The sequence below is a fragment of the Bos mutus genome, chromosome 1, assembly GCF_027580195.1.
Source record: "Bos mutus isolate GX-2022 chromosome 1, NWIPB_WYAK_1.1, whole genome shotgun sequence".
Lineage (NCBI taxonomy): Eukaryota > Metazoa > Chordata > Mammalia > Artiodactyla > Bovidae > Bos > Bos mutus.
Window position 1 is genome coordinate 99,023,043 of NC_091617.1, and position 14,639 is coordinate 99,037,681.

The window sequence follows — 14,639 nt, forward strand, 5'->3', positions numbered from 1 at the left end:
AAGTAGTCACACAGTAGTCACTGTGTGACCATTGGTTTAGTGGTTTAATATTTATAGAACCCTGAGTGGGCTTCTTTGCCTTTTCATAAGTGTTTTTTACTTATGGCAGAAATCCAAGAACAAAAGAGCCTCTTGATGAAAGTGAAGGAGGGGAGTGAAAAAGTTGGCTTAAAACTCAAAAAACTAAAACATTCAGAAAACTAAGATCATGGCATCTGGTCTCATCACTTCATGGCAAATAGGGAAACAATGGAAACAGTGGCAGACTTTATTTTTCTGGGCTCCAAAATCACTGCAGATGGTGACTGCAGCCATGAAATTAAAAGACGCTTCTTGGGGAAAAAAGCTATGACCAACTTAGACAGCAAATTAAAAAGCAGAGACATTACTTTGCCAACAAAGTTCTGTCTAGTCAAAGCTTTGGTCTTTCCAGTAGTCATGTATGGATGTGAGAGTTGGACTATAAAGAAAGCTGAGTGCCAAAGAATTGATGTTTTTGAAATGTGGAGTTGGAGAAGACTCTTGAGAGTCCCTTGGACTGCAGGGAGATCCAATCAGTCAATCCCAAAGGAAATTAGTCCTGAACATTCATTGGAAGGACTGATGCTGAAGCTGAAACTCCAATACTTTAGCCACCTGATGCGAAGAACTGACTCACTCGAAAAGACCCTGATGCTGGGAAAGATTGAAGGCAGGAGGAGAAGGGGACGACAGAGGATGAGATGGTTGGATGGCATCACAGACTAGATGGACATGAGTTTGAGTAAGCTCTGGGAGTTGGTGATGGGCAGGGAGGCCTGGCGTGCTGCAGTTCATGGGGTCTCCAAGAGTCGGACACGACTGAGTGACTGAACGGAACTGAATTGAATGGGCCTTGGGGATATATTTGCCTTTGTTTCCTGCATAAATTCAGACTGTCAAGTGAATAGAGAATTGGATTCTTTCAGCTCCTCCTGTTCTAGCAGAAAGTTTTTGTTAGAACAACTGTTCCTTTATTGAACTGTAATTACAACATATAAAACAAGAGGATCTATGAGACAGTAAAGTAAATAACTTTTTTTTATATGTGTCTTGAGAAATATATTTCAAGGACTGCTGTGAAGTTCAGGGGGATAATTAATTTTTCTTGTTTTTCTTTCTTTTTGAAGAAATATTTCTTGTTTTTATTTTTCCTTGGTTATTTTTACAACCATATTCTAGACACTGAAGACCTGGATGACTGAAGTGTGCAGAGTCTTTGCCTTGTTTGCCAGGTTCTTTTGAGGGAAATTATACTTTTAGAGTATTTAATTTATTAATTTTATTACTCAGAATCTTTTTGAGCTTTCCAACTGCTTTTCATTAAGGACAAAATGCTAGATAATAAATTTAAATCATGTAGCTTAGTTGAAAGTGTTTAATTTTGTGGTTTCTATTTTCATTCTTTTTTCCAATGAGGGAACTCTCCTGTTTACTGCTCTTTTGAAACATAGTTTAATTCCTAATGTCAAATATCATGCACCTTCTTCACAATTAGAATTTGATTTTCTTCTTAATGATGTTCTTTCTTTCAAATATATTCCCTATGTTGTTCATGATACATCAATTTTGTTAATATTTCCAAGATTTTGTTTGAATACCCTGTTTTAGTATGTACCCCAGTATTACTCTCAATGACTCTTATTTTATGTGCCCTTTTTTTGTGTTTTCACATTTTTATTTATTTTTTTACTCTTCTACTTTGAAAGGGACTAAGTCTTCTATAGAAATACCTTTATGATTGGTGCACTTTGAAGACATAGTATTTAAAAAATGATAGAAGAACTGATGTGTTGTAGCTTTCCTCTATAGGCTAAAGATTGCAGATGGAGATACTTAGATGGAATTGACTGCCTAATTTCAAAGGAATCATAGCAACCTGGAATGGTAGAGGCCAGAAGTTGGTATATAATTATCAAAGTTTTAGTGAAAAAATTACCAAAATAAGGGGTAAGGAAGACTAGTAATTGATTGTTTCAGTTCACAGAGATCTGTGATACTAATTGGGGTACATAGGAATGAAAAAATTTTGTATACTCTCCTGTTTTTTTCTGAGTAGAAAATTTCTATCTGATGCAGAGACCCGTCTTAAGCTACTGTATTGGGAATTCAGAGTTTTTATAAAGTTCCCAGCCCTAAGCCAGGCCACAGATCTGAGGCCCCTTGAGATAGATGCTAGGTCCTTTTGCAAAGTTTTGTAGTGTAGCCACAGGGTATACGATGCATCTTCCTCTATAATTTCACTACAGAATTTACAGCTATTTACCAGGAAAGTAAAAGTGTGAAAGTGAAAGTGTTAGTTGCTCAGTTATGTTCGACTCTTTGGACTGTAGCCTGCCAGGCTCCTCTATCCATGGAGTTCTCCAGGCAAGAATACTGGAATGGATAGCCATTACCTTCTTCAGGGGATCTTCCTGAACCAGGGATTGAACCCTGGTCTCCTGCATTGCAGGCAGATTCTTTACTGTGTGAGCCACCAGGGACACCACCAGAATAAACATGCAGTGAGGAAAGACAATGCCCAAACTTCCAGAGGGTTTATTAGACCCTGGGTCTGAACTGACAGTTATCTCTGGAGACCCTTAGTACCATCATAATCCACCAGTCAGTGTTAGAGATTTATAGAAGTAGAGTGATAGATGGAGTCTTGTCTTTATTCTGTCTTGTCCACGGGCCAGTGGGACCATTATGTGGTTATTTTCCCAGTCTTGATTATATAATGGGAATGGATATACTTAGTAACATTAATAATGCCTATATTGATGGTCTGACCTGTGGCATGGCGATTGTTATGGTTGTACATAAGTAGAAGACCCTAGAACTGTCTTCCTTCTTTGTCAGTGTGCATGCTAAAATACCATGCTGGAAGCAAAACCAGGGGGTTGCAGTTTCTGGGAATTGCAAAGATTAATGGCAACATCAAAGACTTGAAAGATGCAGGAATACTGCTTTTTATTATGATGGTTTAGTCGCCAAGTTGTGTCTGACTCTTGGCGACCCCGTGGACTGTAGCCTGCCAGGCTTCTCTGTCCAGAAGAATTTCCAGGCAAGGATACTGGAGTGGGTTGCCACATCCTTCTCCAGGGGATTTTCCCACCCAGGGATTGAACCTGGGTCTCTTGCATTGTAGGTGGATTCTTTACCAGCTGAGCTAGCAGGGAAGCACATTTCCATTTAACTTGTGTATTTGGTACAAAAGCCAATGATCTTAGAAAATGACTGCAAGTTAGAGTAAACTTGATCAGATGACGACGATACAGGTCATAGTTGCTTTACTGGATGCAGCATCTTTACTGGAGAAAACCAACACATTCTCTATGGTTGGAGGAGAGACAGCTACTAACCTAACCCAGCGGCTAATTTTTCTATAATTTTCTATATCCATCACTTTAAATATTTTAAGCTTTGAGGTCCACTCATAAGGGTCATACAACTCTGCCATTGTAACATGAAAGACAATATATTAAGAAATGAGTGTGACTGTTTTTGAATAGAATCTTGTCTTTGAAGCAAATTTGAATTTTATGTAATTTTCACATGTTGCAATATATTATCTTTGTTTTGACTTTTTTCAACCATTAAAATATGTAGAAACTACTCTTACCTTGAAAGCCATACAGAAATGGTGGACCACATTTGGTGCAAAGGTTATAGTTTGCTGCTCCAATATCAAATATTATTCTTTTCTATTTCTATCAATAAATATAATCAGAAATAGTTTGATATCATATGGTAGATGTTATGGTATACATTCACAATCTTGCTCCAGACCTCCATTAATTCTCCAGCTTTCTAGCATTATATAGTCCCAAAGAACCTTGATTGTCTTGCTATTACACAGAAGATAATGCTTGATTATTAGATTGATGTCATGATGCTAAGTGGATTTGGTGAACAGGGAGTATCTGTTACAGAATGATTATATTGGACCCTTTCCATCATGGGCAGTAATTTGTTCTCACAGAAAGAAGCTATGTATTTCAGAAAAAGATTTGCCTTCTCTTCCTGTAGTGTGTCTGCCAGCAGAAGCTTTATTTTGTCACCATGGTATCTCACACAATGAGTGTCTGAGAGCAAGACACTCATTTTGTTATGAAAGAGGTATAGAAATAGGCTCATACCCATGAAATTCACTCATCTTACCATGTGCAGCACTATCCAGCAGGCTTGATAGTTTTATAGAACAGCCTGTATGGGTTCACTATGGGTTCCAGTTGAGAAACAACATCTTGTGAGTTTGGGGTGCTTTTCCTTCAGGGTACCGTGCATTACATGAAACTCTAGCAGAACCTCCAGTAACAGGAAGCTGAGACTACCCCTTGCCATTGAGGGCTCATCACACTGAATTAATAGTCAGCAAGTGTCACTGTACTGACCATGTTGTTTCAGCACAAGCATGAAGGAACGCTTGGATTGTTATCATACAGTCAAGAAAAGATAGACTTTATCTGCAAACAAATCAGCAGCAAACTTAATTGTTTTCCTGTGTTCAGTAATAATGTTCATTGGAAAAAAAATGTGGTAGCCCAGTGAAAAGAAGGGTATGGTCTTGAATCTCTGGCAATGAAGATTTGAGACACTCCACCAGCTAAAAGATATCAGCAGATAGTAAGGTGAACATTGAATAGGTGGTGAAAGAAGGAAGCTATGGTAATCAAATCAAGGCAGGATTCAGTTGTTATTGTTTAGTTGCTAAGTCATGTCTGACTCTTTTATGACCCCATGGATTGTAGCCTGCCAGGCTCCTCTGTCCATGGGATTTCCCAGACAAGAACACTGGAGTGAGTACCATGTCCTTCTTCATGGGATCTTCCCAACACAGGGACTGAACCTGAGTCTCCTGCATTGCAGGTTGATTCTTTACAACTGAGCCAAAACCAGCTACAAAATGAAGAATTATGGCAGCTATGTTTTATGTTGAGTAATTATTTTTTTCCCCTGTTTTTCCTCCATACTAATATGACACATACTGCTGGTATCTAACATTTAAATTTAGTTGGAATTGTCACTACATTGAAATCTCGTGGCTCAGCTAGTAAAGAATCCACCTGCAATGTGGTAGACCTGGGTTCAATCCCTGCATTGCGAAGATCCCCTGGACAAGGGAACAGTTACCCACTTCAGTATTCTGCCATGGAGAAGTCCATGAACCATATTGTCCATGGGCTCACAAAGAGTCAGACATGACTAAGTGGCTTTCACCATGATACCCAGTGAAAACTTTGTATTTTCTATGTGCTTCATACTACAGAACTTTGTGTTTTCTATGTGCTTCAGACACGACTCAGGTTTTTTGTTGTTTTGTTTGCTTTTTTTGCTGGTGGTAAAGAATCCACCTACCGATACTAGAGACGCGAGACACGGGTTCTATCCCTGGAGTAAGAGGTGGCAACCCACTCCAGTATTCTTGACTGAAAAATACCATGGACAGAGGAGGCTGGTGGGCTACAGTCCATGGGGTCTCAAAGAGTCAGACACGACTGAGCACACTACTGCTCTTCCTTGCTTTCTGCAGAGAAACAGACATACAAATGGAGGTTTAGATGCAAACTAAGTAGACTGTCTCTCTGGATTCATTTTCTCTTATTTTTACCTGATTCTATGCCTCTTAAATTGAAGAAAGTAGGGAAAACCACTAGACCATTCAGGTATGACCTAAATCAAATCCCTTATGATTTGTACAGTGGAAGTGAGAAATAGATTTAAGGGCCTAGATCTGATAGAGTGCCTGATGAACTATGGACTGAGGTTCATGACATAGTACAGGAGACAGGGATCAAGACCATCTCCATGGAAAAGAAATGCAAAAAAGCAAAATGGCTGTCTGGGGAGGCCTAACAAATAGCTGTGAAGAGAAGAGAAGCAAAAAGCAAAGGAGAAAAGGAAAGATATAAGCATCTGAATGCAGAGTTCCAAAGAATAGCAAGAGATAAGAAAGCCTTCCTCAGCAATCAATGCAAAGAAATACAGGAAAACAACAGAATGGGAAAGACTAGAGATCTCTTCAAGAAAATTAGAGATACCAAAGAAATACTTCATGCAAAGATGAGCTCAATAAAGGACAGAAATGGTATGGACCTAACAGAAGCAGAAGATACTAAGAAGAGGTGACAAGAATACATAGAAGAGCTGTACAAAAAAGATCTTCACGACCCAGATAATCACAATGGTATGATCACTGACCTAGAGCCAGACATCCTGGAATGTGAAGTCAAGTGGGCCTTAGAAAGCATCACTATGAACAAAGCTAGTGGAGGTGATGGAATTCCAGTTGAGCTATTCCAAATCCTGAAAGATGATGCTGTGAAACTGCTGCACTCAATATGCCAGCAAATTTGGAAAACTCAGCAGTGGCCACAGGACTGGAAAAGGTCAGTTTTCATTCCAATCCCAAAGAAAGGCAATGCCCAAGAATGCTCAAACTACTGCACAATTGCACTCATCTCACATGCCAGTAGTGTAATGCTCAAAATTCTCCAAGCCAGGCTTCAGCAATACGTGAACCGTGAACCTCCAAATGTTCAAGCTGGTTTTAGAAAAGGCAGAGGAACCAGAGATCAAATTGCCAACATCTGCTGGAACATGGAAAAAGCAAGACAGTTCCAGAAAAACATCTATTTCTGCTTTATTGACTATGCCAAAGCCTTTGACTGTGTGGATCACAATAAACTGTGGAAAATTCTGAAAGAGATGGGAATACCAGGCCACCTGACCTGCCTCTTGAGAAACCTATATGCAGATCAGGAAGCAACAGTTAGAACTGGACATGGAACAATAGACTGGTTCCAAATAGGACAAGGAGTATGTCAAGGCTGTATATTGTCACCCTGCTTATTTAACTTCGATGCAGAGTACATCATGAGAAACGCTGGGCTGGAAGAAGCACAAGCTAGAATCAAGATTGCCAGGAGAAATATCAATATCCTCAGATATGCAGATGACACCACCCTTATGGCAGAAGTGAAGAGGAACTAAAAAGCCTCCCGATGAAAGTGAAAAAGGAGAGTGAAAAAGTTGACTTAAAGCTCAACATTCAGAAAACGAAGGTCATGGCATCTGGTCCCATCATTTCATGGGAAATAGATGGGGAACAGTGGAAACAGTGGCAAACTTTATTTTTTAGGGCTCCAAAATCACTGCAGATGGTGACTGCAGCCATGAAATTAAAAGATGCTTACTCCTTGGAAGGAAAGTTATGACCAACCTAGATAGCATATTCAAAAGCAGAGACATTACTTTGCCAACAAAGGTCCGTCTAGTCAAGGCTATGGTTTTCCCAGTGGTCATGTATGGATGTGAGAGTTGGATTGTGAAGAAAGCTGAGCGCTGAAGAATTGATGTTTTTGAACTGTGGTGTTGGAGAAGACTCTTGAGAGTCCCTTGGACTGCAAGGAGATCCGACCAGTCCATCCGGAAGGAGATCAGCCCTGGGTGTTCTTTGGAAGGAATGATGCTGAAGCTGAAACTCCAGTACTTTGGCCACCTCATGTGAAGAGTTGACTCATTGGAAAAGACCCTGATGCTGGGAGGGATTGGGTGCAGGAGGAGAAGGGGAGGACAGAGGTTGAGATGGCTGGATGGCATCACTGACTCGATGGACGTGAGTCTGAGTGAACTCTGGGAGTTGGTGATGGACAGGGAGGCCTGGTGTGCTGCGATTCATGGGGTTGCAAAGAGTCGGACACTACTGAGCGACTGAACTGAACTGAACTGAACTGATGCCTCTAGAGGCTGACTCTAGAGACTGCATCGCATAGCTCCCTTGTTCTCTGGCTTCTAGTTGGGTTTGGCTAATTGGAGACACCAGCAAAACATTGAAGGTGAGAAGAAAAGGGAGAGGTATCACTCTCCCTCTCTTTGTTGATGTACTCAGATTTTGCAGTCACTGCATTGTCCGCCTATGTTATTAGCAACACTCAGATTACCTTTTGTTCACAATTATTGCTTTCCATAACTACTTACAACACTTTGTCCTCTCAAGCCTAAGGTTGGTAACAGCTTTCCACTATTTTTGGCCTCTGAGTGCTTCAACATCACTTGTTTGCTCAGCTCTACTCCCTGATTATAAGTTAGTTCCTTCATTTGGCCTTCTTCTAATTACCCCTTTGAGTTTTCTCTTTCCTGTTAGGACTTTGACTTATACTAATGATCAAAAAAAGGATTTCTAAGAAGCCAAGGTTCAAGTTGAGGTCTAGAAAATGAGTTGAAACGTAGAGACAGATTAACATGTGCAAAGCACTCCATGATGGAGAGTTCCATATTGTGTTAATGCAACTGAAGGGAGACGTGTATGGCTGGATCTTAGAGAACAAGGAAAACTGTTGTAGCACAATAAGCTAGAGAGGAATCACAGTGTGGTTGTTGTGGAGAAATCATCAAGATGAGAACTTCTGTTGATAAAATATGTGATTATTTTGCCTCAAAGTATTATAAATATTACTGTTTTTGTGTATGTATATTGTATGTATACATTTATAAATATTTTCCTTTTTCTAAGATAGTAGATAAAAAGAATATTTATAAAATTTATATACTTTATAGAGAAAAACAATGCAATAAGAACCTCTTCTCGCCCTCTTCCCTCCCTTTAAGAGATTATCACTAGGTTGGATTTTGTACTTCTCATTCCCTTAATTTCCTGTGGTTTATTGCATGTATGCTTCTCTAAACAATATATTGTTAAACTAGCATGTATTTAAACATGGTGGCAGAAAGTGAAGAGGAACTAAAAAGCCTCTTGATGAAAGTGAAAAAGGAGACTGAAAAAGTTGGCTTAAAGCTCAACATTCAGAAAACTAAGATCATGGCATCCGGTCCCATCACTTCATGGCAAATAGATGGGAAACAGTGGAAACAGTGTCAGACTTTATTTTGGGGGGATCCAAAATCACTGCAGATGGTGACTGCAGCCATGAAATTAAAAGATGCTTACTCCTTGGAAGGAAAGTTATGACCAACCTAGACAGCATATTCAAAAGCAGAGACATTACTTTGCCAACAAAGGTCCATCTAGTCAAGGCTATGGTTTTCCTGTGGTCATATATGGATATGAGAGTTGGACTGTGAAGAAAGCTGAGCGCTGAAGAATTGATGCTTTTGAACTCTGGTGTTGGAGAAGACTCTTGAGAGTTCCTTGGACTGCAAGGAGATCCAACCAGTCCATCCGGAAGGAGATCAGTCCTGGGTGTTCATTGGAAGGACTGATGCTGAAGCTGAAACTCCAGTACTTTGGCTACCTCATGTGAAGAGTTGACTCATTGGAAAAGACTCTGATGCTGGAAGGGATTGGGGGCAGGAGGAGAAGGGGATGACAGAGGATGAGATGGCTGGATGGCATCACTGACTCGATGCACAGGAGTTTGGGTGAAGTCCAGGAGTTGGTGATGGACAGGGAGGCCTGGCGTGCTGCAATTCATGGGGTTGCAAAGAGTCGGACATGACTGAGTGACTTAACTGAACTGAACTGATGGGCTTCCCTAGTGACTCAGCAGGAAGGAATCTGCTTGCAATGCAGGAGACAAAGGAGACACTATTCAGTTCCTGGGTCTGGAAGATATTGCTGAGGAGGAAATGGCAACCCACTCCAGTATTTTTGCCTGAAAAATTCCATGGACAGAGGAGCCTGGTGGGCTACAGTACAAAGGGATACAAAGAGCCGGACACGGCTGAGTGACTGAGCACACACACAAACACTGTGTAAATGGAAAGCTGTATATTATTCTTTTACAACTGGTTTAATATTTTCAAGATTATTTACTGAGATTTACCCATAAAGATGTGCATAGCTGTATTTCATTCATGTCACTGCTTAACAGGTCTCTGCTTATACCACTGTTTACCTGTTTAAACATTGACGATTGTCTGGGTTGATTCCCATTTGGGAGAGGAAAGAGGTTGAAGTATTTACTCTCCCTCTTCATGTGCTGAGATTTTTGCCGTGACTGCATTCTCTGCTTATGTTAGAAAGCAACACTCAGATGACCTTTCATCCACAGCCATTGCTTTCAGTTATTCTTACAAAGTTTTCCTACATTGTTCTCTCAAGTCTAGGGTTGGTAACAGCTTTTCATAATTTTTACTTTCTGAATCCTTCAACATCACTTGTACCCTTAACCCTACCCAGCAAACACTGCTGTTAAGAATATTGTTACCCAGGTCTCCTAGCTCTCATATGCACACTTTTCTGGGTTCTATTCCTAGGAGTAAAATAGCTGGATTATGGGGGTATCCATGTCTTCACTTCTACTAGGTAAACTTGAATTATTTACCAATGTATTAGTACTCCCTCTTGCAGTGTATAAATAGTCTGGCTGCTTCCCATTATCACCAACACAAATTGGCAGCTTAAAAAAAAATTGCTGGCCTGATACAGATGAAATTGTATATATAATTTGTGTACCTCACTACACATGACATTGTGTTTTCCCATGTATCTTGGTCATTAGCTTTGAATTTTCAAGTTTCCTAGTTATTTGTGTTATTGATTATGTTTTAGTGAACTCCAAAATCTCATTTCCTTCAGTGTGAAAGGCAAGTACTTATAATGACCTAGAAGGTTCACTAATATTACGGCTTCCCTGATGACTCAGTGGGTACAGAATCTGTCTGCAGTGCAGAAAACCCGGGTTTGATCCTTGAGTCGGGAAGATCCCCTGGAGAAGGGAATGGCTACCCACTCAAGTATTCTTGCCCAAAGAGTTCCATGGACAGAGAAGTCTAGCAGGCTACAGTCCAAAGGGTTGCAAAGAGTTGGACACAACCGAACAAATAAACACACACACAACTGGCCTCTTGGTTGTTCCTTAAACACTTTGGGCAAATTTGTATCTTAAGGCTTTTAAAAGTGTTGTCTATTAAGCAAAGTACCTATCATTCCTTCAGTATAAACAATGGAACATCTCACACTAAAGGTAGCCAGGGAACCATTAAACAAGGGAGCAAACCAAAACCTAAGTTACAGAGCTTGCATGGCATTGTTCAGGGAGGCATGCCTCATAAATCCATGTGTTCTAGATTTGTTTTCTATAAGCAACTTCAAAGATTATCCTGCTTAATGCATTACATAGCTAAAGACTCTTTCTAGAAAATATCATTAATCCATTTGCCAGAAAGTCTGCTGCTACTGCTAAGTCGCTTCAGTTGTGTCCGACTCCGTGCGACCCCATAGACAGCAGCCCACCAGGCTCCACTGTCCCTGAGATTCTCCAGGCAAGAACACTGGAGTGGGTTGCCATTTCCTTCTCCAATGCATGAAAGTGAAAAGTGCCAGAAGGTCTAGTTAGCATATTCACAATCAAGTTAACCCAGGCCACCTGCCATCTTATTTCCTGGGAATGTGCCATTCTTGATGGGAGGAGAGTGGGGCACAGGCCAGCTGCTTCATCTCCTTCCTCCTCATCACCCTCCTAAACTTGGGGATTATCGCTCAAGTCAGTGGCTTGACTTGGCCAGAAAAAAAAAAAAGTCCTCATTGTTTTACTTTCAGCTTTCCTGTTGGAATTTTTTTTTTTTTTTTTTCCTCATGAAAAGGAGGACTCACAGTGGAGGGCTTTTCTTTCTCCTATGACTTGTTCTCCTTGACTCCTGCTCTTTTAGTTTATGTATCCTGGTGGTGCTTCTCAGTTGTTCAGTTGTGCCCGACTATTTGCGACCCCATGGACTGCAGCATGCCAGGCTTCCCTGTCTTTCACTGTCTCCTGGAGTTTGCTCACATTCATGTCCATTGAGTCAGTGATGCCATCCAATCATCTTATCCTCTGTCGTCCCCTTCTCCTCCTGCCTTCAATGTTTCCCAGCATCAGGGTCTTTTCCAATGAGTCGTCTCTTCGTATAAGGTGACGACTTTATAGCTTTAAGTATTGGAGCTTTAAGTATTGGAGACTTTAAGCTCTAAGTATTGGAGCTTTAGTTTCAGCATCAATCCTTCCAATGAATATTCAGGACTGATTTCCTTTAGCATTGACTGGTTTGATCTTGCAGTCCAAGGGACTCTCGGGTCTTCTCCAATACCACAGTTCAAAAGCATCAATTCTTTGGTGCTCAGCCTTCTTTATCAGACAGGACTGAGTGACTTTCACTTTCACTTTTCAGTGACTTTCACTTTCTCAGCCTTTATGGTCCAACTCTCACATCTGTACATAACTACAGGAAAAACCATAGCATTGACTATACAGAGCTTTGTTGGCAAAGTACACCTTCTAATTGCTTTATTCAGCACTCTTCTATACTGTGGCAAGAACGGGAGTAAATGACACATTCTTTTGGTTTATTTTCATAGTTGGCATTTGGCTGTTTCTAAAAGCTATTTATTAAAACCTGCAGTATGCACTTTGGATTATTCTCTAGTTTCAGTCTATGAAAGAATAATTGTTTCCCTCTTTACTGCTTCTCTATTTTCTCCAAGATTTTTCCTGCTATTATGGTCAGTTTGGAGAAGGGTCTAATATTTAGGAGGGTGGAGAGATGAGAAAATCTGGATTTACACTGCTCTTGTTTTTTTTTTTTTTCCCAGAAATCTCCATCAGTTTTAAATATGTCTGAATGGTGCTTTTAATTTAGTAGTACTTCAGAAACATCCTAAGCATCTGGAAGTAAATTGCCATGTAGATATAAATTCATGAGGACAGTTGTCTCCTCCAGGTGCCATTCTGAGTTATTTATTTTCTATTTCCCATAATGTGTAAATATTATTGTCAGTGGCTGTAATACATGCCTTTCTGTGTGTATGCCTTTATAGAATATATAATGAATCTATGTGTTTTTATCTTTGTTGTGTAAAATAATTAGCTGCTTTAAAAACATTCTGAATCATAAGACTTCTTTCCCAAGAAATTATTGAAGAAAACTATAAAAATATAATACATCACTAATATTTGGCATTTTTACAGCATTTAAGCCTAGAACTATTGATTGTATAGACAAATATCAAGGCACCTTTGCCTCAAAAATGATGAGCTCTGTATCTTGAGAGATATGGTAATTTGTATCCTAGGTTATATTAATTATGCATATTATGTTTTTTTTTTAAGATTCATTGGAAGAATGTGAAGTACAAACTAATCTGAAAATTTGGACAGAACCACTTACTATTGAATTTAAGGAAGATAGTCTATCCTACATGGAAAAATTATGGCTTAAAAAACATAGAAGGTATTTTCTGATTTTTTTTTTTTTGCATTATCAATAAGAAATGTAAAAGCTATTTCTGTTTCTTTCTTGTGTGACATGCTTTTTTTTGTAGCAGTGTTATTTATGTACTTTACATCTGTGTAAATAATTTTAAAGCAATATTAAGTCCCTGTGAAGCTTCTACCATACTGATAAGAATTTTAATTCAATTTATGTATATAATGCATGATTGATTTAGGGTCTGTCTAAGTGAAAATATGTATGTGGGGAAAAAAAGGCACAACTACAGTACATAGTTTTTAAAAAATAGCAAAAATAATGCAATACATGAAAGCTTACTTTGAAAGGTGATTTTTGAGGCTATACTCTTCAGAAACTTTGAAAGTACTTTTAAGTTAACCAGACTTTTAATTTTATAGTTTTATTAATAGTATTCAAATGTATTTTATTCAAAAACTGTATCATTAACTGCACCATTTCATAAATTTTTCGAAAGTTAAACTATTAAATATCAAACCAAAACGATTGGGTACATGTTGGAGTCGTTCATAATTTTACCATGATATAAGAACCATAGCGGGAGGTACCTTTAAAGGCCAGGAGCTTGGTTTGCCCTGTAGCAGTGAGGCTCACACTTGCCTGTGAGTCAGCTAGAGACTATGGCAAAGCATAGATTCTTCTTCAGTAGGTATGGGCCAAGCCTGAGATCTTGCATTTCTGAATTTCTAACAGCTCCAATGTGATATTATTATGGATAATGCTAGTCTCTGAACCGCATTTTGGCATGTAAGGTGTTAGAAAACATGTCTGGAATATACCAGAAGAGTGGTTTTCAAACTCTTGTTTCACTTCCAGTAATGCAAAACCATCTCCTGAGATGGCTCCCTCCATCTTTGGAACATTCTGCCTGCTATAATATCTCCTAGTGAACTGTCACTTTTTTCTGATTAGTTGCTAAACTTGGGCCCAATTCTGCCAGTTAAACCAGTTCAGTTCAGTTCAGTCACTCACTCGTATCTGACTCTTTGTGACCCCATGAATTGCAGCACGCCAGGCCTCCCTGTCCATCACCAACTCCCAGAGTTCACTCAAACTCACGTCCATCGAGTCGGTGATGCCATCCAGCCATTTCATCCTCTGTCGTCCCCTTCTCCTCCTGCCCCCAATCCCTCCCAGCATCAGAGTCTTTTCCAATGAGTCAACTCTTCACATGAGGTGGCCAAAGTACTGGAGTTTCAGCTTTAGCATCATTCCTTCCAAAGAAATCCCAGGGCTGATCTCCTTCAGAATGGACTGGTTGGATCTCCTTGCAGTCCAAGGGACTCTCAAGAGTCTTCTCCAACACCACAGTTCAAAAGCATCAATTCTTCGGCGCTCAGCCTTCTTCACAGTCCAACTCTTGCATCCATACATGACCACTGGAAAAACCATAGCCTTGACTAGACGAACCTTTGTTGGCAAAGTAATGTCTCTGCTTTTGAATATACTATCTT

The 14,639-nt window shown here is 39.8% G+C and overlaps 1 protein-coding gene across 7 annotated transcripts in view; it reads left to right on the plus strand.

The window, feature by feature from the left end:
• Positions 1 to 14,639, plus strand: part of ZBBX (zinc finger B-box domain containing) — a 129,399-nt gene that overhangs the window by 66,485 nt on the left and 48,275 nt on the right. For all 7 annotated transcript variants that reach the window (XM_070373710.1, XM_070373725.1, XM_070373720.1 and 4 more), the window contains one exon: positions 13,047 to 13,167. In XM_070373710.1, coding sequence (XP_070229811.1) covers positions 13,047 to 13,167 — 121 coding nt within the window. The remainder of the gene's footprint in view (positions 1 to 13,046; positions 13,168 to 14,639) is intronic.